This window comes from Sus scrofa, chromosome 12 (genome assembly GCF_000003025.6).
Source record: "Sus scrofa isolate TJ Tabasco breed Duroc chromosome 12, Sscrofa11.1, whole genome shotgun sequence".
In the NCBI taxonomy this organism is placed as follows: Eukaryota; Metazoa; Chordata; class Mammalia; order Artiodactyla; family Suidae; genus Sus; species Sus scrofa.
In genome coordinates this window covers 27412081-27435394 of record NC_010454.4, presented here as the reverse complement: position 1 = coordinate 27435394, position 23314 = coordinate 27412081, and the positions used below count along the sequence as shown (strand labels likewise).

At 47.2% G+C, this 23314-nt stretch overlaps 1 protein-coding gene across 2 annotated transcripts; it reads right to left on the bottom strand.

Annotated features, from left to right (window-relative positions):
• NME1 (NME/NM23 nucleoside diphosphate kinase 1) lies at positions 351 to 19087 on the bottom strand. 2 transcript variants are annotated; one of them, XM_005668931.3, is made up of 5 exons: positions 18939 to 19087; positions 8440 to 8569; positions 3671 to 3772; positions 1142 to 1254; positions 351 to 668 (listed from the first exon to the last, which is right to left on the bottom strand). In XM_005668931.3, the coding sequence occupies exons 2-5, from the start codon at positions 8563 to 8565 to the stop codon at positions 551 to 553; spliced, it is 459 nt and encodes a 152-aa protein (XP_005668988.1). In that variant the 5' UTR covers positions 8566 to 8569; positions 18939 to 19087; the 3' UTR covers positions 351 to 550.

Below are 23314 nucleotides of genomic sequence, written 5' to 3'. Positions count from 1 at the left end.
ATAAGTTATAAATGTATAAATTATAAAATTATAAATTATAACTCAGGGAGTTCCTACTGTGGCAGAGTGGGTTAAGAATCCGACTGCAGCAGCTCAGGTCAATGTGGAGGTGTGGGTTCAATCCCCAGCCCAGCGCAGTGGGTTAAAGGATCCAAAGTTGCCACAGCTGCAGCGTGAGGCACAACTGTGGCTTGGATTCAGTCCCTGGCCCAGGAACTTCCATGTGCCATGGGTGCAGCCATAAAAGTTTTTAATTAATTAATTTATTTATTTATTATAGCTCAGGTAGGCCAGAGTAGGTGAAAAGGAAAAAAAAAAAATACAAAGCAACACGACAAGACAGAGTCATCTCAGAGACTCCTTCCTTGCGATGAAACATTTTAATCTGATGGTAGCACATAACACTGTACAGGGAGCACTCACAGCTCCAAGAGTTCCCTCCAGATGAAAAGGAAGTTCTCAGAAATAACTCGATTTGCTAGAGCCTGGTCCCCTGCCCGTGGGAGAGAGGAGAAATGGAATGGGACAAGCGCTGCGGTCTGCTTTCATGTCACTCGTAGATCCAGGCCTGAGCACAGCTCTTGTAATCTACCAGTTCCTCAGGGTGAAACCACAAGCCAATCTCTTTCTCTGCGCTCTCCACAGAGTCACTGCCATGGATGATGTTTCTGGATGGACAAAGAGAAGGCCGAAATTACCAAGACCAGAAGGACTAAACTGCCCAGAAGCTCCCCTCATTCCCACTGCTAGAAAGCCAACAATCACTGGAGTAGGAAAAAAACAAAGCTCCATGTACATTATTCCATGTCAAAAGCAAAAAACCCATGACTACCAGGGAATTAGGAAATGCCCTCCCCACCTCATCCCTCTAGCAACACTGATGCAAGCAGTGGCCTTCAGGAAGGACTCTGGCCAGCAAAGTCCACTGCACCAGGTTCTGCTCTCACAGCAGAGGGGCAACCAGTGATGTGATGACCGAGCAGAGAGCCTGCCAAGCCAAACACCAATTTAAGATGGAAAAAAATCTGATTCCAAATTGATCAGTATATGGTATCATATCTATCCCCAGTTTCAGAAACAAATTCTTATGGCACCTAACTTGGAATTTATTTAGCAAAGGGTAAAATGCACCAACTCCCACCTGCCGACTTGGATGCAGAAGTCCCCTCGGATGGTCCCAGGCTTGGAATCTGCAGGGTTGGTCTCCCCAAGCATCACTCGACCTGTCTTCACAACATTCAGCCCTTCCCAGACCTCCAAGGACAAAAGAAGATATGGTCAAGGAAGAAAACCAATCTCAGTAGAAACTTAATTCAAGAAAAAAAAAGAAAAAGCCCCCTTAAAATGAGATTCATTCATTTATGGAGCATTGACGTGTTTTAGCACTGAAAATACTGGTTTCCCTGCCCTTTCTACAACCATTACATATATATATATATTTTTTTTTTAGGGCCTCACCCACAGCATATGGAGATTCCCAGGCCAGGGGTCTAATCAGAACTATACCTACACCACAGCCACAGCAACACAGGATCCAATCTGCATCTGTGACCTACACCACAGTTCACGGCAACGCTGGATCCTTAACCCACTGAGCAAGGTCAGGAATCAAACCTGTGTCCTCATGGATGCTAGTAAGATTCCTTAACCCCTGAGCCATGATGGGAACTCCTCTACAATCCATTCTTGATAAATCTTTTTGGCCAAAACCACAGCACACAGAAGTTCCCGGGCCAGTGATAGAACCCATTCCTCCACAGTGACCCAAGCTGCTACAATCACATTTTTTTTTTTTTCCTTTTTATGGCCACACCTGCAGCACATGGAAGTTCCCAGGCTAAAGGGTGAGTCAGAGCTGCAGCTGCCAGCCTATGCCACAGCCAGAGCAATGCTGGACCTGAATCACAACTGCGACCTACACTGTATCTTACAGCAATGCCAGATACTTAATCCACTGAACAAGGCCAGGGGCCAAACTTGCATCCTCAAGGACACTACGCCAGGTTCTTAACCCACTGAGCCACAACAGGAACTCCTGCAGTTGAATTCTTAACCCACTGCACCACGGTGAGAACTTCCCAGAGTGGGCCTTACGCCAAGTGTAGGAGTTAACATCATGGCACAGTGGGTTAAGAATTTGACTGCAGGAGTTCCCGTTGTGGCATAGCAGAAACGAATCCAACTAGTATCCATGAGGTTATGGGTTGGATCCCTAGCCTCGCTCAACGAGTTAAGGGTCCAGCATTGCCATGACCTGTGGTGTAGGTTGCAGCATGGCTTGGATCCAGTGTTGCTGTGGCTGTGGCGTAGGCCAGCAGCTGTAACTCCAGTTTAACCCCTAGCCTGGGAACTTCTGTATGCCTCGACCCTAAAAAGCAAAGAAAAAAAAAAAGAATGTGACTGCAGCAGTTCAGGTTGCTGCGGAGGCGCTGGTTCAGTCCCCGGCCTGGGCAGTGGATTAAAGGATCCAGCATTGCCACAGCTGTGGCTTAGGTAGCAGTTGCAGCTCAGATTCAATCCCTGCCTGGGAGCCTCCGTATGCCACAGGTGCAGCCATAAAAATAGGAAAAAATAAAATAAATAAAAAATTAAAAAATAAAACACCAAAATGTAAAAACTTCCCATAGCTTCCCATTCCTACATGATCTGGCCTCTTTGCCTGTGCCTCTGAACCCATCGATGAGAGTTTTATGCGTAAAAGGGAACCCAACCTTCCCTTTTACCTGCCAGGCTTCCACTACTCCAAACTTCTTTTTTTTTTTTGTCTTTTTGCTATTTCTTGGGCCGCTCCCGCGGCATATGGAGGTTCCCAGGCTAGGGGTCTATTGGAGCCGTAGCCACCAGCCTATGCCAGGGCCACAGCAATGCAGGATCTGAGCCGCGTCTGCAACCTACACCACAGCTCACGGCAACACCGGATCGTTAACCCACTGAGCAACGGCAGGGATCAAACCCGCAACCTCACGGTTCCTAGTCAGATTCGTTAACCACTGCGCCATGACGGGAACTTCCCCAAACTTCTTTCTGTACCTCAAAAACTCCTCCACCCCAGGTCCCTTGCACATGCTATTTTCATGGCTGAGACTGCTCTTCACTGTGAAATGTGTGCAAGGCTGGCTCCTTATCATTAAGATCTCAGCATAAAAATCACATTGCTTGACCGCCAAATCTAAAGTGGTCACTTGCTATCACAATATCCTATTTCATTCATCCTATTTCAGCTATCACTAATCATTAGCAGATATGTATATTAGGTTTCTTTATGATCTGCCCATCCTCCCTGTTCAAGAAATGTAGGCAAGGAAAGCTATGAAAACCATTACCTATTTTGTCTCATTCTTGACTGTGTCCCTAAGGCTAGAAAAGAGGCTGGCACAAAGATTACAACCAATACATACTCAGAGAAGAATCACTGCTTTAAACAAGAAACCGTCTCCCTGCCCTCCAGGAGCTTACAATCAGGCAGATTTCTTCTGACCGCTCCGCATGTGAGTCTTCAGTTCCCCAAGCAAATGTATTTTGTCTTTGGTGACTCAGAGAGCTGACTCACATCCTAAATGTCCAACGCCCCAGCCTCCGTATCCTCTGGCATCAGAAGCAGGAATCGCAACATTCCCTCTTCCCTCCCAACTGAGTCATTCACGCCAGCATCCCACACATGTCCACTCACCATGGCAACCACTGGCCCTGAATGCATGTACGTCACCAGGCCAGCAAAGAAGGGACGGTCCTTCAGGTCAATGTAATGCTCCTTGAGAAGGTCTTCGGAAGCCTATTCCGCAGGATAGAGAATGAGAATTGTGATTATTTCCCACTTACCCGTCCTGCTGTTTGAAATGTGAGCTCTTAGCTCACTTGTTGTAACAGAACAACCAACTGTTACAACCCAACTCTTGACTTTACTACAGGGAAGGAGTGACAGTTACTAAAAGTGCTTCAGCTTTATACCAGTTTTCCCCTTGCCAGCCTGGATTGATCAGGATAAAATTATAGAACATTAGAACTGAATCCAGCCATGGAATTTTTTTTTTTTTTTTTTTTGGCACACCCTCGGCATGTGCGAGCTCCTGGGCCAGGGATTGAACTCACGTCTCAACGGCTGCAATCTGAGCCACATCAGTGGCAACGCCAGATCCTTAACCCACTGTACCCCCAAGGAGCTCCATTTCTCTTCACATTTATTTAGAGAATAAAGGCCCGGTGAGGAGATTACGCAGTTCCCACAGTTACCTACCAACCACCCAAAAGTACGTGACATCTGGCAGTAAGTAATTTGACATAAGAGGGAATTACAATCTTTCATGTCAAAAGGCTGGTGTTTGGGAACAAATCAAGTTAACGAGAGAGCAAACCACCTGCTCAGCAAGGCCAGCTCGACTCTTTTGTGTTCTCTCGTCCCCACCGCAGACATACGTGTTAAGGGTCTAAAGAGGTCCATTAGTTTTCCCAGTTCTGTGGGGCTGCAGCGCATGGCACATCACACACCTCGGTAATACACACAAATGTGGGAGGGTTGCTGCCGAAAGCCACAGCCTGAACATCCTATCATTCAGCCCCCATTTGAGTGTCAATTGCCAAATGACACAGCGATGGGATCACTCTGTGTTAGCCTTCACCCTGACCCATCCCGTTCAATCCAAATGCAGACCTGCAAGGGGTAGTCTCCTCACACACACTGATGACCCTCCCTTACCACAGTACTCTCTCTCTCTCTCTCTTTTTTTTTTTTTTAAGGGCCACAGCCTATGGAAGTTTCTAGGCTAGGGATTGAATTAGAGCTGTGGCTGCCAGCCTACGCCACACCAGATCCAAGCCACATCTTTGACCTACCCACAGCTCCTGGCAATGCCAGATCCTTAACCCACTGAGCAAGACCAGGGATCGAACTCTCGTCCTCGTGGATACTAGTAGGGTTCGTGACTGCTGAGCCGAGCCAGGACAGAAATGCCAGAATACTCTTTTAATTCTGCTAATTGGTTCTGATGATCTTTACTCTGCAAAACAGATCAGAGGCTTTGGGGGGAGGGGGGGAGAGGCGTGGACTGGGCTCAGGTTTTCCCTCACTTTGCTCCACATCAGATTAACATAACCCTGTAGGCTCATGGCAACTATCCCTCCTCCTTGGTGGAGAATTTCACCAAGTCCATGTCCTTGACAAGAAACTCAGTATAAAGGTCAAAACGTATGCACTTAGGGGTCAAGAGACCCAGTGGCAGAGTTCCTGTTGTGGCTCAGCGGGTTAAGAACTGGACTTGTATCCATGAGGATGTAGGTCAGACCCCAGGCCTCGCCCAGAGGGGTAAGGATCTGGTGTTGCCAAAAGCTATAGCGTAGATTGCGGATGCGGCTGAGATCCCGAATTGCTGTGGCTGTGGCATAGGCCAGCAGCTGCAGCTCTGATGGATCCCACCCTGGAAACTTACATATGCTGCAGGTGAGGCCAGAAAAAGAAAAGGAAAAAAAAAAATATCCCAGCTGCATCATGGACTAGGTAGCCACACATTACTCACTCTCTCTAAGCCTCAGCTTCCTCATCACCAACAACCATGGACATAGGAATAAGTATCTCTCTGGGTTGTCATGAGAGCTAGATGAGAAAACACATGTGCCCAGCACATGGCAAATACTTGATCAACGATACTTTGGGGAATTCCCGTTGTGGCTTAGTGGAAACAGAATCCAACTAGCATCCATGAGGACACAGGTTCGATCCCTGGCTTCGCTCAGTGGGTTAAGGATCCGGTGTTGCCGTGAGCTGTGGTGTAGGTCACAGATATGGCTCAGATCCCTAGTTGCTGTGGTATAGGCCAGTGGCTGCAACTCTGATTCAACCCCTAGCCTGGGAAACTCCTTATGCCATGGGTGTGGCCCTAAAAAGACAAAATAAAATAAAATAAACCAATGGGACCCCATCAAACTTAAAAAAAAAGTTTCCTTCCTGGCTCAGTGGTTAATGACACTGACTAGGAACCATGAGGATGTGGGTTTGATTCCTGGCCTCGCTCAGTGGGTTAAGGATCTGGCATGCTGTGAGCCGTGGTGTAGGTCAAAGACACAGCTCAGATCCTGTGTTGCTGTGGCTGTGGTGTACTCCAATTCGACCCCTAGCCTGGGAATTTCCACATGCCACGGGTGCGGCCCTGAAAAGCAAAAAATATTAAAAAATAAAAAATAAACTTTAAGAAAAAAAATACTTCTGATTTCACTTTACCTTCAAAATCTAATATACGAACTCTCTAGAAAGCACTGCTTGTCCAATACCTGACTCTAATCATTCCATCGTGCTTTCCCCTCAACATTAACATCAGTCTACTTCCTTTTGTATTAACACAGTTTTTCTAAAACATCACATAGGAAATAGGTTTGAATCAAACTAAATTTGGAGTTCCCGTTGTGGCACAGCAGAAACGAATCTGACTAGGAACCATGAGGTTGCAGGTGCAATCCCTGGCCTCACTCAGTGGGTTAAGGATCTGGCATTGATGTGAGTTGTGGTGTAGGTCACAGAAGTGGCTCAGACCTGGCATTGCTGTGGCTGTGGCTGTGGCATAGGCTGGCAGCTGTAGCTCTAATTGGACCCCTAGCCTGGGAACCTCCCTATGCCTCGAGGGCAGCCCTAAAAAGCAAAAAAAAAAAAAAAAAAAAAAAAACCCACACTAAATTTAAAATGCACTACGGAAGTTCCTACTGTGGTGAAGTGGAATCAACAGTGTCTCCGAAGCAGCAGGGATGTGAGTTCGAACCCCAGCTCAGCGAGTGATAAGAATCCAGCATTACCACAAGCTGCAGCATAGGTCACAGATGCAGCTTGGATCCAGCATTGCTGTGGCTGTGGCACAGGCCCTAGCTACAGTTCTGATTCAACCCCCAGCCCAAGAACTTCCATATGCCACAGGTGCAGCCACAAAAAAAGTAAAGTAATATGCACTAGGAAAGTCCAAAGTTAACTTTTAATAGGAAAAAAGGTGATCTCCTAATTTATTTGCTTTGGAAATTTAAATTCTCATTTGCCAGGTCTCTTTGACCAGGAGTTCTTGGCCAACCAACCCTTTGCATTTTTTTTTTTTTTTACACCACACCTATGGCATATGGATGTTCCCAGGCTAGGGGTCGAATCAGAGCTGTAGCCACCAGCCTACACCACAGCCACAGCAACACCAGACTGGAGCCATGTATGTGACCTTCACCACAGCTCCTGGCAATGCTACATCCTTAACCCACTGAGCGAGGCCAGGGATTGAACCAGCATCCTAGTCAGGTTGGTTGGTAACCCGCTGAGCCACAACAGGAACTCTCCACCCTCCCCCGACCTTTTTTTTTTTTTTTTTTGGCTGCGCCCAAGTCATACAAAAGTTCCTGGGCCATGGATCGAACCAGCACCACTGTGTGACCTGAGCCACAGCAGTGATAATGCCAGCTCCTTAACCCACTGCACCGCCAAGGAACACCAATCCTTTGCATTTTTTGAAATATTGCTTTGTAGGTGTCTTGCAAGTGTGTCTGCTCTTTGCTGTTTCAGGTGGGCTTTCCCAAGGGCAAAACCACAACTTCCCTCTAAATGCCCTGATCGTGCTAAATACGAGGTGGGTGATAAATAATGATGGAATGATTTCTTTGCTGAAAAACAACCCGCCTCAAATGAGGGGGAAAGTTCTCTAAAATTATCTGCTCAGGAAGCTCAAGACAGGGAGCTCAAACACGCTCAGGGCTTTGAATCAGAGATCACAGTGCTGGAGTTCCCTGGTGTCCCAGCACTGTCACTGCTGTGGCATGGGTTCTATCCCTGGCCTGAGAACGTCCACACGCCACAGGCATGGCCAAAAAAACCGAGAGAGATAGAGAGAGAGGGCACAGTGCTGCAGTAATACGTGGAACTCTCCATTGCTTAGAAAAAAGGGAGGCTATTTCCAATAGTCCCAAATAATTGCTTTTGTTCTAAGACTCAGCAGAGATAGCAGGTCACCAAGGAGTTTCCAGGTTTCAGGACATTTGTGTTCACCCTAAATGGAGAAATCTAAAAAGGAGGGGAGGGGAGTTCCCATCGTGGTACAGTGGAAACGAATCTGACTAGGAACCAGGAGGTTGCACGTTCGATCCCTGGCCTTGCTCCGTGGGTTAAGGATCTGGCGTTGCTGTGAGCCGTGGTGTAGGTCATAGATGTGGCTTGGATCTGGCATTGCTGTGGCTCTGGCGTTGCTGTGGCTCTGGCGTAGGCCGGCAGCTGTAGCTCCCATTGGACCCCTAGCCTGGGAAGCTCCATATGCCTCGGGTGTGGCCCTAAAAAAAAGACAAAAGAGACCAAAAATAAATAAATAAATAAATAAAAATAAAAATAAAAATAAAAATAAAAAGGAAGGGAGGGAAGAGATGGAGAGGCTCACCTATGAGGCTCCCCTGTACTATGAAGTAACAGACATAGGGAGAATGAAGTCCACTTGCCTGCATGAATTTCATGGCAACGAGGCGGAATCCCTTCTGCTCAAAACGCTTGATGATCTCGCCCACGAGGCCGCGCTGGACCCCATCGGGCTTGATGGCAATGAAGGTGCGCTCGCTGCTGGCCATGGTCCTGGGGATAGACAGGTGAAGGGATGAGAGCACCCTGGATATCCTGCTTACATCATTATCCGCCTCAAGCGGATTACCCCATAAAACTGGTTTAAGGCTGTCACGTCAACGCCAGCACTCTCTGCTGAAAACTTAATTCCGCCTCCGTCCTCTCATCTGTGAACTAATGTCCCAAAGTGAAGAAGGGGCTATAATTTCTATCCCATTTGACTTAATAAGCTTCTATGAAGCAGGTGAAGGAGGTAATCCAGAGGACACGGCTGCCAAGTCGTCCATGAGCTGGACCTCCAGGCAAGTGAAGGTTTCTCACCCCCTCCCCGACCTGGGAATATACACTCTGTACACGGTTCCCATAGTGGGAGCCGTTCCAAGGATGCAGCCTTAAGAGAGTCAGGTGTTGCTAAGATGAGATCATCTGGACTGAATATGTGACTAAACCCAGTTAAGGCCTCTACAGAAAGTTTAAGATTCCTTTTTTTCTTTTTGTCTTTTTGCCTTTTCTTGGGTTGCTCCCATAGCATATGGAGGTTCCCAGGCTAGGAGTCTAATGGGAGCTGTAGCTGCTGGCCTACGTCAGAGACACAGCAACGCGGGATCCGAGCCGCGTCCGCGACCTACACCACAGCTCACGGCCACGCCGGATCCTTAACCCACAGAGCGAGGCCAGGGATCGAACCCGCAACCTCACGGTTCCTAGTCGGATTCGTTAACCACTGTGCCACGATGGGAACTCCGAAAGTTTAAGATTCTGATAGGCGGCTATGATGATCTACTTACCCCACAGCTGGCCAAGACAAGCCTGACACGTATATTCCCTTGCTTATTAAAACTGTCACCTTCCGGAGTTCCCGTCGTGGCACAGAGGAAACGAATCTGACTAGGAACCATGAGGTTGCAGGTTCAATCCCTGGCCTTGCTCAGTGGGTTATGGATCCGGCATTGCCATGAGCTGTGGTGTAGGTCGCAGATGGGACTCAGATCCTGAAAATGCCGTGGCTGTGGTGTAGGCCGGCGGCTGTAGCTCCGATTTGACCCCTAGCCTGGGAACCTCCATGTGCTGCAGGTGTGGCCCTAAAAAGCAAAAAAATAAATTAAAAATAAATTAAAATTAAAAAACGTCACCTTCCGGAGTTCCCGTCGTGGCGCAGTGGTTAACGAATCCGACTAGGAACCATGAGGTTGCGGGTTCGATCCCTGCCCTTGCTCAGTGGGTTAACGATCTGGCGCTGCCGTGAGCTGTGGTGTAGGTTGCAGATGCGGCTCGGATCCTGCGTTGCTGTGGCTCTGGTGTAGACTGGCAGCTACAGCTCCAATTCGACCCCTAGCCTGGGAACCTCCATATGCTGTGGGAGTGGCCCAAGAAATGGCAAAAAGACCAAAAAAAAAAAAAAAAAAAAATGTCACCTTCCGATCTGGAGTGGTCTGCCTCTTTCTTTGGGCTCTCCTTGCCCTTCATGTGCAGGGGCCAGTTTGTGCACACTTGGTGAACCGGCCAGGAGCCTGAAGAAACTGGCCTTGGGAGTTCCCGTCGTGGCGCAGTGGTTAACGAATCCGACCAGGAACCATGAGGTTGCGGGTTCGATCCCTGGCCTTGCTCAGTGAGTTAAGGATCCGGCGTTGCCGTGAGCTGTGGTGTAGGTCGCAGATGCGGCTCAGATCCTGCATTGCTGCGGCTCTGGTGTAGGCCGGCGGCTACAGCTCCGATTCGACCCCCAGCCTGGGAACCTCCATCTGCTGCAGGAGCGGCCCTAGAAAAGGCAAAAAGACAAAAAAAAAAAAAAAAAAAGAAAGAAAAGAAACTGGCCTTGGGAAAGGGTCCTCCCTGGGTGAGAGCCCAAGTTGGCCATCGACCTCTGCGTGCAGAGGGGTGGCCCGTAGGTTTGATGCTTGTAGATCCCCACATGAGAACAGGGATGTCCTAAAATGCAGGCTGCTTTAATACATTTGTTTGATAAACTACACAGAGCAGCAAAGACGGGAAATGAATGGCTGCCAGAGTGGGTTGGCCTCTACGGTGGGCAGGCTGCTGGCCAAAGATGCACAACTAGAGGCTGAAACTCAATTAGACAGAGGGAAGGAGAACCAAAGTTAAAGAATAACGTGAAGGCGTCCACTACTCTGCCAGCTGTGGAGCTGGCGGACAAGGTAGAACAGGATAATAAGTTGGAGACCTGTCTTGATTCAGTGGTAACAAATCAGACTAAAAACTGTGAGGCGGCAGGTTCGATCCCTGGCCCCATTCACTGGGTTAAGGATCTGGCATTGCCACAGGCTGGGGTGTAGGCTGAAGACAGGGCTCAGATCCAGCACTGCTGTGGCTGTGGTGCAGGCCAGCAGTCAGCTCTGATTCAACCCCAGGCCTGGGAACTTCCATATGTTGGCGGGTGTGGCCCTAAGAGGACAAAAATAAAATAAAATAAGTTGGAAACCTGAACCTGCCACTTGGCAAAGCTAGGAGAGAACAAGCTGCAGCCGATTAAAGTCCAAGTGCTGTGACAAAGCCTGATTAGGACACTAAGAGGCAGAATCCCTGGGAAAGTGAGGCGCACAAGGGGGAGGATGCTGTGTGATAGACAATGAAACAGGTGAAGGGCCCCATGCAGTTCAACCCCAATACAAATAAAAAGTTCAGTTACCCTAGACTTCGGATAATAGAGACATATACCCCAAGGAGAAAAGCTGTGTTCCTCTTCTCTCCCTTGAAATTGGAACTCTTACCATGTCTTTGAAGTCTAAACACCCCAGGAGATAACTAACGAAAAGACTGCCCACAGAGACTGAAGAAAAAGGGAGAGGAGGTGTGTGTGAAAACACAGCCGGCTCTAGGAACTCCCTCACACAAAATCTAAGCCACAGCCTCCAGAGTTTATTCATCGAGGGCAAATACACTTTTTTTTTAGTCATCTCCACAAAGATTAGTAAAAAGCTTCTGCCACGTGAATGGATACCTGATTCAGGGCTAAGGTTTTGGAGTGAAAGCTATGGATTCTGTTTCTGTTTATATGCTCATATGTCTATGCATGTATGTTACGTACAGGTAATGTTTTCTATCTCAAGAGAGTATGGTCAAAATTAATTTGCAGAGTTCCCATTGTGGCTCAGCAGTAACAAACCTGACTAGTAACCATGAGGATGCGGGTTCAATCCCTGACCTCGCTCAGTGGGAAGGGCAAATAAATAAATAAATAAATACAAGACAGGTATTAAACTAATTAGCCTATTTGGTATATTAAATTACATGGAAAATACAGTCAAATAAGAAGTGATGTTAGGAGTTCCCATCATGGCTCAGCAGAAATGAATCTGACTAGCATCCATGAGGACGCAGGTTCAATCCCTGGCCTCTCTCAGTGGGTTCAAGATCTGGTGTTGCCGTGAGCTATGGTGTAGGTTGCTGATGTGGCTCAGATCTGGGATTTCTGTGGCTGTGGTGTAGGTTAGCAGCTACGGCTCCGATTCAACCCTGAACCTGGGAAACTCTACATGCCACAAGTGTGGCCCTAAAAAGACAAAAACAAACAAACAAACAAAAAAAGATGTGGGTTTGATCCCTGGTCTCACTCAGTGGGTTAAGGATTGGTGTTGCCATGAGCTATGGTGTAGGTCATAGATGCGGCTCAGATCTGGCATTGGGATGGCTGTGGTGTAGGCTGGCAGCTGCAGCTCCAATTCCGCCCCTAGCCTGGGAACTTCCAGATGCTGCATGTGTGGCCCTAAAAAGAAAGGAAAAGGGGAAAAAAAGCGATGTTAAACTTTCTTTAGGTATATTTGTATGAGATTTGTAAAAATCTGCTATGTCCTGATATAATGTTATCAGTTATAATTTTTTTAACTAATTATTTTTGGAGAGGCCGCACCCATGGCATGAGGAATTTCCCAGGCCAGGGACTGAACCTTTGCCTTGGCAGCAGATTGCCATGGATTCACAGCAGTGACAATGCCAGATTCTTAATCCACTGAGCACCGGGGAACTCTCATTATAGTTTTAAAGTGGGAGTTCCCACCTTGGCTCAGGGGTTAATGAACCCAGCTAGTATCCATGAGGATTTAGGTTCGATATCTGGCCTCGATCAGTGGGTTAATGATCCGGCACTGCCGTGAGCTGTGCTATAGGTCACCACACCAGCAGCTGTAGCTCCAATTAGACCCCTAGCCTGGGAACCTCCATAAGCCATGGGTGTGACCCTAAAAAGTAAAAAAATAAAAAATTTAAAAAAAGAATACTCTGATGCTTTTGCAAAACTGTTCCTGCAAAAGCACTTCATCTTCAAGGAGATTTATGGAAAAATTTTGACAAGCATAGGTTTCTGATAATTAAGGTCAACTTGCCTTCATGTGGGAGGAGCACTAGTGGGTTTCCCCACGGCTACCTGCACAGCCTCAGCATATGCCACAGGATAAGAGCCCAAGACCTGTCTCTGTTCTCCTTCCCCACTTCAGTAAAACGAGCTCCTTTCACTGATGACAGAACGTTAACACGTGAAGACTTGACCTTGCTGCAGGCTTTGCTGGAGCATCCGTGCACAAGAGTGTGGGTGGTGAATCCACAGAAAATTCAAGGCCCAGCCAGGCACCATGGCAAAGTTTTTGGCAGTTCTTTTGTTGAGTAAGAGCCAAGTTGTTCCAGGGCTGTAATTAAGAAGGAGCAAGCCTATCTACTCCTAGAAATGTGAAAGAGGTGCAAGCCTTTGTAGGGCTTTGGGGGGCTTAGAGGACTTTTATTCCCCACCGGGCACAGTGCCTCCATCCCTCACACCATCTGGTAAAGAGAGGGCATATGTGCAACTGGGGATCTGGGAAGCAAGCCACCTTTAAGAAGGCAAAAATACTAGTGAAGCAGATTAAAGCTCTGGGCATCTCCCAGTGGGGCTACCATTTTGAATTAGATGTACCTGTGACTCCCAAGGTATGGGCTGTGCTCTGTGGCAGAGACAGAGGAGAACATCCCTGGGAATTTGGTCCCAGCCCTGTAGGGGGCAAAAACTCAATATAACCCACAGAACAGTTTCTAGCAGTGTACCCAGCGCTCCTCCAGGTAGAGCCTCCCAAGAAGGAACCGTACATCAGAGTAAGAACTTCCCTGTGGGAGTTCCAGTCATGATGCAGCAGAAACAAATCTGACTAGGAACTATGAGATTGTGGGTTTGATCCCTGGCCTCGCTCAGTGGGTGAAGGATCCGGTGTTGCCGTGAGCTGTGATGTGGGTTGCAGATGTGGCTCAGATCGGGCGTTGCTATGGCTGTGGTGTAGGCTGGCAGCTGTAACCCTGGACCCCTAGCCTGGGAACCTCCATATGCTGAGGGTGTGGCCCTAAAAAAAAAAAAAAGACAAACAAAAACAAAAAAAACTTCCCTTACTTTGAAGGGGTAGGTTGAGAGTATGTTCTATTGACTCACTTCAAGGCCAGGGATCGAACCGGCAACCTCATGGCTCCAACCTCCCCACTAAGACGCATACCTATTTGCAACAGAGGAGCACCCTGCTGCCAGCCCCCTGTCTCTAGAAATGTGGATGCTCCAGGCACTATAGAGAATGTAGATCTTCCAAAGGTCTGCCCTCGTTCCTGTGTCGGCTTGTAGAGAGTGAGTGAAGGAAATTCCCACGGTGCCTGGTATATACATGCCCAGAGAGAGGAGCGCAGGGCAGCCTCCAGGGGGATGAACTCAGAATGGTTTGGCTGATGAGTCCTGGTCATTAACCCTTTGCACTGACAGCTGGGCTCATCTAAAGGGATTAACCCTATAGCTGGACAAGAGAAAGATGAGGGGTGAATGATCATAAGTAAGCTTTGTGGGGGCAGGATATGTAGAAAGACATTTGGGTTCACCTGCAAGAGCCTTAGGCAGTCCTCCCGGTCTTGCACATCCTGGCTTATAAGGCACTGACATCCTCTGGCAATCAGGAAGCTGCTGCCCTAGACCAGAAATGAGTCCTAGTTGGGAGTTCCCGTCATGGCTCAGTGGGAAACAAATCTGACTAGGAACCATGAGGTTGTGGGTTCGATCCCTGGCCTTGCTCAGTGGGTTAAGGATCTGGTGTTGCAGTGAGCTGTGGTGTAGTTTGCAGACAGGGCCCGGATTCTGCGTTGCTGTGGCTCTGGCGTAGGCTGGCAGCTACAGCTCCGATTAGACCCTTAGCCTGGGAACCTCCATATGCTGCGGGAGCGGCCTTAGAAAAGGCAAAAAGACAAAAAAAAAAAAAAAAAAAGAAATGAGTCCTAGCAATGGACCCTTCAGTAGATATAGCAAACTGGGTGCAGAGGAGGAGGGAACACTGAAGTGCCCGGGGAGGACGACATATTACCAAGGATGCTGGGTGGCCCTTGAAATACAGCGACTCGATTAATGCAGTAACAGCATGTCCTTTGTGTTCTTTTTTTCTTGTTTTGGCCATGCCTATGTCTTGTGAAAGTTCCCAGGCCAGGGACTGAACCTGCACCACAGTAGCAACCCAAGCCACTGCAGTGACAATGCTGGATCTTTAACCTACTGAGCCACCATCAGAGAAAGCCTTGTGTGTTCTTCTTCTTCTTCTTTTTTTTTTTGGCTTGTTTTAGGGCTGTGCTAGCGGCACATGGAGGTTCCCAGGCTAGGGCTCAAATCAGAGCTGTGGCCGCCAGCCTATGCCACAGCCACAGCAACAAGGGAGCAGAGGCGAGTCTGCAACCTACACCACAGCTCATGGCAATGCCAGATCCTTAACCCACTGAACGAGGCCAGGGATTGAACCCGCAACCTCATGGATCCCAGCCAGATTCTTTCTGCTGTGCCACAACGGGAACTCCCGCCCTGTGTGTTCTAAACAACATTGAAGACTACGGCCAAGAGTCTGGGACCACTGACCAGGGCTCCCAATGGGTGTGGAATTGGTAAATTGATTATATTGGCCCCTCCCTCCAGGTGAAGCTTCTAAATATGCCTTGGTTTGTGTGGACACCGCATCTAGCCTAACCCAAGCTTTCCCTTGTCACCTCACAAACCAGGCTGCCACCATTATGGGATTAGAGTAGCTGAGATCCTGTATGGATACCTTATTGAATAGACAGTAATTGTGGGTTACTTTCAAAGGTCATGAGGTACAAAACTGGGCAAAAGAACATGACATTGGAGTTCCCGTCATGGCGCAGTGGAAACGAATCCGACTAGGAACCGTGAGGTTTCAGGTTCGATCCCTGACCTCGCTCAGTGGGTTAAGGATCTGGCACTGCTGTGAGCTGTGGTGTAGGTCACAGACATGGCTTGGATCTTGCATGGCTGTGCCTGTGGCATAGGCTAGCAGCTACAGTTCCGATTAGACCCCTAGCCTGGGAACCTCCATATGCTGAGGGTGTGGCCCTGAAAAGCAAAAAAAAAAAGAAAGAAAAAAGAAAAGAATATGACATTAAATGAAGTCCCATCTCCCCTATGACCCACAGTCAGGAAAGAAAAATGAAATAGTAAAACAGCAGATTAAAGTACTAACAAATTGGAGTTCCTGTCGAGGCTCAAGGGTTAACAAATCCAACTAGGAACCATGAGGTTGCAGGTTCGATCCCTGGCCTTGCTCAGTGGGTTAAGGATCCAGTGTTGCCGTGAGCTGTGATGTAGGTTGCAGACTCGCCTCAGATCCCGTGTTGCTGTGGCTCTGGCGTAGGCCGGCAGCTACAGCTCCAATTCGACCCCTAACCTGGGAACCTCCATATGCCGCGGGAGCAGCCCTAGAAAAGGGCAAAAAGACAATAAATAAATAAATAAATAAAGTACTAAAAAGTAAAACCACCCTGGCCAGGTGGACTGAAGTACTGTCCCAGACTTTGATACATTTGAATGATGAACCAGTAGAACTTGTGGCCTTTTATGCCAGACGAGAGACCCCTGCCAAGATACCCAATGTCTTGGGAAACAGCTCTCTCTGTGGATCAATGGACTGTGCTGCTGAGAACACTAAGCCCCACCCCTGGGTGAGGGGGAATTACTCAGTTTCCACTGGGAGGCTGCAGCCCTGCCACAAGCTGGCCTGTTGAGATGTGCTATACCTGGAAGGGAACATGCACCTCTGAAGAGGGGAGAAGGAAGGGGTCCTGGTCTGGCATATCCCACGCCTACTCCATCTCCTCATGCCAGACAGGGCTGCCTGCCCTGGCCAACATGTATAGCATACATAACTAGGTCAAGTTCCTAGAGCTGCCAACCTCCCTCTCCTCCAGGCCAGATGGGCACATTCGGTTTCCCACTGGAACAATCATTTAGCCACCATTTTTGTCCCCTCCTTTGGCCTGACGGGCATTATAGCACAGAGAGAAGCCCTTACTAAATTCACCCAGCAAGCCTTAAATACTAGCCTGCAAAACCTGTCTTTATGGAACACTTTATCTTTAATGGCAAAAGCTGTCCTCCAAAGCAGGACATTATTACTGCCTGACAAAGGGATTTAGTAAATCAATGGTTCAGATGATGAGGCTCCTGGAGGAGAAAATTGTTATTATTTAGGGAATCGTCTTAATCCATGCGTCTCTTACACATGCCTCTATAATGCTGCTCTGACATCTGCCTCCACTGCAATCAGATGGCTGCCAAATGAGCCGCCTCCACCCTTTGCTGATCTCTCAGGGCACAATGCATCTGGGGAGTGGGGATGAGATTGTGAGAGCTAGTTGCAAGGGGTGGAGTATTGGAGGAGGTCATGGAGAGAATACGTCCCCAGGCAACTAGAGGCTCCTCACCTCTGTTTTTGAAAGGTACACTCTGCCTACTGTCCCCATAGTAGGGGCTGTTCGAAGGACAAAACATAGCCTTGAGAGAGTAAAGTGTTGTTGAGACCATCTGGACTGAATAGATGACTAAACCCATTTAAAGACTCTATGCATAACTTTTAAAATTCTGGTAGGTGACAGCAGCCACCTCAAGCTCCCTTGGTCATTATAACTGCCACCTATAATCTGGAGTGGTCTGCCTTTCTTCAGTCTCTCCTTGCCTTTGTGTGCAGAAGCCAGTTTTTTGTTTTTGTTTTTATTTTTAGGGCTGTACCCACCCTTCTAGCATACAGAAAGGCTAGAGGTAGAATCAGAGTGCAGCTGCAGGCCTACACCACAGCCACAGCCACACCAGATCCACGCTGCATCTGTGACCTACGCTGCAGCTTGTGGCAATGTGTATCCTTAACCCACTGAGTGAGGCCAGGGATCGAACCTGCATCCTTACAGACACTAGTCGGCTTCTTAAGCCACTGAGCCACAATGGGGACTAACATAAGCATCTACTGGGTACCCAATACTATGGCAGAACTGAGACAAGAAGTATTAAGAGAAAAAGAAAAGAATATCTTTCTGGATTATCCAGATGAGGGAAACTACAGTGATAATATGTGAGTGATGTCTAAAACAAGGCAGTATGAAATACAGTTTGACCTACTACCTCAGCATGCTATAACAGGAAGGAGTTTAGAGATTATTTCATTACAATCTTTTCTTTTACAAATGAGGAAACACATCTGGAGTACCAGAAGGAGGGTCACAATCCAGATTTCCCAACCCTCTGCAGCTTATGCTACATCACAAGATTAATGAATATTCTGACTAACCAATAAATGGTGGATTGTGGGAGAACTGTAGCCATGAGTAATATCTGTTGGAAGAAAGCCTAGAGACCACCTACTTCAGACTCTTCCTTTTACAGATAAGAAGTCTCAACTCAGGACCTGCTCTGCCTCCACAAGATGACAAAGGAGTCCCCTCACCTTGAAAGACAATCCCTATGTGGATAGCAGCACCACCTCCTGGCTCTACCTTCCTATAATTTAGTTGGCCTTTTATTACAACACCTTAACAATATATGTGAATTTTCTGTTTATTTCTCACAGGCCTGCCCCTGAATACAGAGATGATTTACTTCCCTAGTACCTAGTTACAGAGCCTAGTACTCAATAAGAGCAAAGAAAATGTCTTAAATGATAACCGCCCTGCACCTCCAAGAAAAAGAGACAAGGCCCAAGAACTGGCGGAGAACTCCTAATAGAAGCTACAGACAAGCATGAATTCCCTAGGAGAACATGGGGCTAAAGAGCCACAAACAGCAGTCCCTATACGTGTTCCCCACACCCACTCTTGATACATATCTGTCATTCATTCAGTAAGCACTGAGCACTGCACTCGATATAAACAAATAAGGCACAACCCTTACAGTCACGGACTGATGGGAAAAGCAGCCACGGACAAAGCCGAGTCCACGTGGCGCGGGACGTGAGCTGACAGGTTTGCACCTGTCAATGGGTGCGTCCCTCCCACCCGATCCCCCTGGCCACTTCTCCGAGTGGAACTTACCCGACCTCTTCACCTCCCCCTCCCTGGACCCCACTCTTCTCCCTTTTCTCTCAGGACCTCGAACCCTTCTCACCCCTCCGGGCACTTGGGCTTCAACTCCGTCGCCTGTCACCCGCACCGGAAACACGCCCCAGCTCCTCGTGGTTCCTAGCACCCGCTCGCGCGGAACGCTTCTGCGCATAATCGGCTGCAGGAGAGCCCATTTTGCAGAACACCACTCGCCTACGCTTCCTCCCGACAGTCGGATATCGTTCAAGGGAGCAACTTCCTGAAGTTCAACTTCCGGTACGGCTTCTCCCTATTCTTCTCGCACGCTGCAGCCATCTTTTTTTTCCCTTTAAGATCTGTGACTCACTTCCTTCTTTCGCGAGCAAACTGGCTTCCCGAGAGGTGGCGCTCACACTTTGCGTGAAAACTGAACTAGCGCCTGACCTAGAAGTAGTCAGTGTCCTCGTTTTACATTTGCTCATTCTTTCCAGCCTGTCAAGCAAATTATTTATTGAGTACCTTCTATGTGTCAGATATTGTTTCAGAGTCTGGGGTATAGCAGTAAACTTTCTTGGAACTTCTCGTGGGGTTGGGAATAAAGACAAACAATAAACAAATGAGCAAATTAACATGTAATATATCATAGTATGTAAATATTACTGAGAAAAAGCACAGCGAGGGGGTAGGGTAAAGGAGTACTTTAAATGTTGACTGGTGTGCTCTCTCAGGGGGTGACAGTAGAATAGACCTGCTGAAGTCAGATTACCTGAGAGCCAGTGGACATTAAGTGCTAGAAAATGCAACTGGAGAGCAGCAAGATTATGATGTGGTGGGAAGCCATTGGAGAATTTTGAGCAGGGCATGATATCATCTGATACATTTAAAAAAAAAAATCATTGCCTGCTGCAGGAGGAATGGCTGTGGTAAAGTACAGGATAGAATCAGGAGCCTTTTCAAAAAATGTGCTGGAGCACCTATAGGCAGAAAGAAAGTAAGAAGAAAGGAAGGAAGGAAAGAAAAAACCTCCACCTAAACCTCCCACTTTGAAAGAAAATCACTCCAGAGGGATTATAGATTTGTAAGTGTAAAACTATGTGGATAGGAGTTCCCTTGTAGCACAGCAGGTTAAGGATACAGCATTGTCACTGCAGCAGATTGGGTAGCTGCGGTGGCATGGATTTGATCCCGAGCTCAGAGAACTTCCACATGCCCCGGGTGCAACCCAAAAACCCCCAAAACAAAACAGGTGGCGGCTCAGAGAATTACAAACCTAACTAGTATCCATGAGGATATGGGTTCAATCCCTATCCTGGCTCAGTGGGTTAAGGATCCAGCATTGCCGTGAACTGTGGTGTAGGTGACAGACACAGCTCAGATCTGGCTTGGCCTTGGCTGTGGCTGTGACTGTGGTGTAGGCCAGCAGCTGCAGCTCTGATTCAACCACAAGCGTGGGAACTTACATATGCCGAAGGTGTAGCCCTAAAAAGCAAAAAAACAAAACAAAACAAAAAAACTATGCCTGCCATTTCAGTAAACAAAGAATATGGCCTGTCATCAAGCCATCAGCCACTGCAGCCTCCCCAAAGGTGCACCCTGAAGAGAAAAATAGTATACTGGCCCTAGATAAAGATGCATGTCAAAGGAATAATTTCTTTCTTTCTTCTTCTTTTTTTTTTTTTTTTTTTTTTTTTGGTTAGGGTCACACCTGCAGCATATGGAAGTTCCCAGGCTACGAGTCAAATCAGAGATGCAGCTGCTGGCCTAAGCCACAGCCACAGCAACTTGGGATCCAAGCTGAGTCTGTCTTCAACCTACATGACAGCTCTTGGCAACGTCAGATCCTTAACCCATTAAGTAAGGCCAGGGATCAAAACTGCTTACTCATGGTTTCTAGTCAGGTTCGTTACTGCTGAGCCACAACAGGAAATCCTCAAAGGAATAATTTCAATGAGCATTTTGATTGTTGTTGTGTTCTCAATGCATATGCATCTACGTTTTGAAATTAGCAATAATCTTTTGATGTTCCACTAACATTTTTTTTCAGCCATGCCCAGGGCATGTTGAGGTTCCTAGGCCAGGGATGGAGCCCAAGCCACAGTAGCAACTTGAACTGCTGCAATGATAATGCTGGATCCTTAATCTACTGTGCCGCAAGGGAACTCCACTAACATGTTTTATGGTTTGTTTGTTTGTTTTCTCAGTAAAATCTGAATATCCTGACTTCTCTCTTACTTCTTTGGAACAGTTCCTTAGAGCTATCTGAGAGTCTGTCTCCCAAGCTATAGTCATAGAAAGGTCACCAAATAAAACATAATTCACAACTTTTAGGTTGTACCTTTTTTTTTTTTCAATCAAACTACAAAAAGTTTAGAAAAAGAAAACATGGTGGAAAAAATCTTCAGGTGTTCCTGCTATGGTGCAGTGGGTTAAAGGATCTGGTGTTGCCATGGCTGTGGCTTGGATTAAGTTCCTGGCCCAAGAACTTCCATGTGCCCAAGGTGCGGCCAAAAAAAAAATTCTTCAAGACCAAGGGGTAGGCAAGTTTTTAGACTTGCCACCTAAAGCAAAATCCATAAAAGGAAAACTCTGATAAGTTGGATCTTATCAAAATTAAAATCTTTGGCTCTTCAAAAGACCCCAAGAAGAGGATGAAAAAAAATAAGCTGCAGGGTAGAAGAAAATATTTGCAAACTGCATGTCCAACACAGCCCCAGTATCGAGACTATATAGAGAATTCTTACAACTCAACTGTAAAGAAAAAAAAATCCAAATATAGAATGAGCAAAGAGTTCCCATTGTGGCTTGGTGGTTAACGAACCTGACTAGTATCCATGAGAACTCCGGTTCAATCCCTGGCTTTGCTCAGTGGGGTAAGAATCCAGCGTTGCCATGAGCTGTGGTGTGGGTTGCAGACATGGCTCAGATCCAGAGTTGCAGTCCCTGTGGTGTAGGCTGGTGGCTGGAGCTCTGATTCGACCCCTAACTTGGAAACCTCCATATGCCGTGGGTGCGGCCCTAACAAGCAAAAATTAATTAATTATTAATTAATTTTAAAAAAAGAAAATGAGCAAAAGATAAAAATAGACATTTACTGAAGAGGATACATAGATGGGGAGTTCCCATCATGGTGCATTGTAAATGAATCCAACTGAGAACCTTGAGGTTGTGGGTTCAATCCCTGGCCTTGCTCAGTGGGTTAAGGATCCGGCATTGCCATGAGTTGTGGTGAAGGTTGCAGACATGACTTGGATCCAGTGTTGCTGTGCCTCTGGGTAGGCCGATGGCTACAGCTCTGATCCGACCCCTAGCCTGGCAACCTCCATATGCCTCAGGTGTGGCCCTAAAAAGACAAAAAAAAAAAAAAAAAAAAAAAAGGAGGATACACAGATGGCAAACGAGCACATGAAAAGATGTTCAGCATCATTAGCTATTAGAGAAATGTAAATTAAAGCCACAATGAGGTGGATTTCCCACTGTGGCGAAACAGAATAGGTTACATCACTGTAGCACCAGCTTGCAGATTCGATCCACAGTCTGGTACAGTCAGTTAAAGGATCCAGCATTGCCGCAGCTGTGGTGTAGTTCACAACTGCCACTCAGCTCTGATCTCTGGCCTGGGAACTCCATATGCCTCGGGGTGGCCAAAAAAGAAAACAACACTACAATAACATTATGCTACACACCTATGATAATGGCTAAAATAAAAAAAAAAATAGTGACAACATCAAACACTCTCAAGGGGGTGGAGAAACTGGATCCACTCATACATTTCTGGTGGAAATATAAAAACGGTACAGCCACTCTGAAAAAGTCTGGCAGTGTCTTGTAAAATGAAACATGTACTTACCACATGACCCAGCAATTGCCCTCCTGGATGTTTATCCCCAAGAAATGAACTTATGTTCAGTTCACACAAAAACCTATACACAGATCTTCACTGTGTGAGTAGGTAAGGTAGGAGGTCTCCAGAGAAAGAACCAATTACAGTTTTCTTGACATAAGAGAGGCCATTTTTGGCCTAAGCCACTTTGTGATCTAAGCCTGGCCACAATGCTTGCCCTTGAACAGGTCTTAGTAATTAATGATCTTTTTTTTTTTCTTTTTTTGTCTTTCATCTTTTTAGGGCCACACCTACCACATGTGGAGTTTCCCAGGCTGAGGGTTGAATCGGAGCTGCAGCTGCCAGCCTACGCCAGAGCCACAGCACTGCAGGATCCGAGCCACATGTGCAACCTTCACCACAGCTCACAGCAATGCCAGATCCTTAACCCACTGAGAAAGGCTAGGGATCGAACCCGCAACCTCATGGTTCCTAGTCAGATGCATTAACCACTGAGCCACGATGGGACCTCCAATAATTGATGATCTTAAGAGAACTCAGTAATGCAGGAACAAAGGAAAAGCAGTCAAGAAATAATAGTTTAGTAATAATACAGAGTACTCATTCCTCCTCAAGGAACA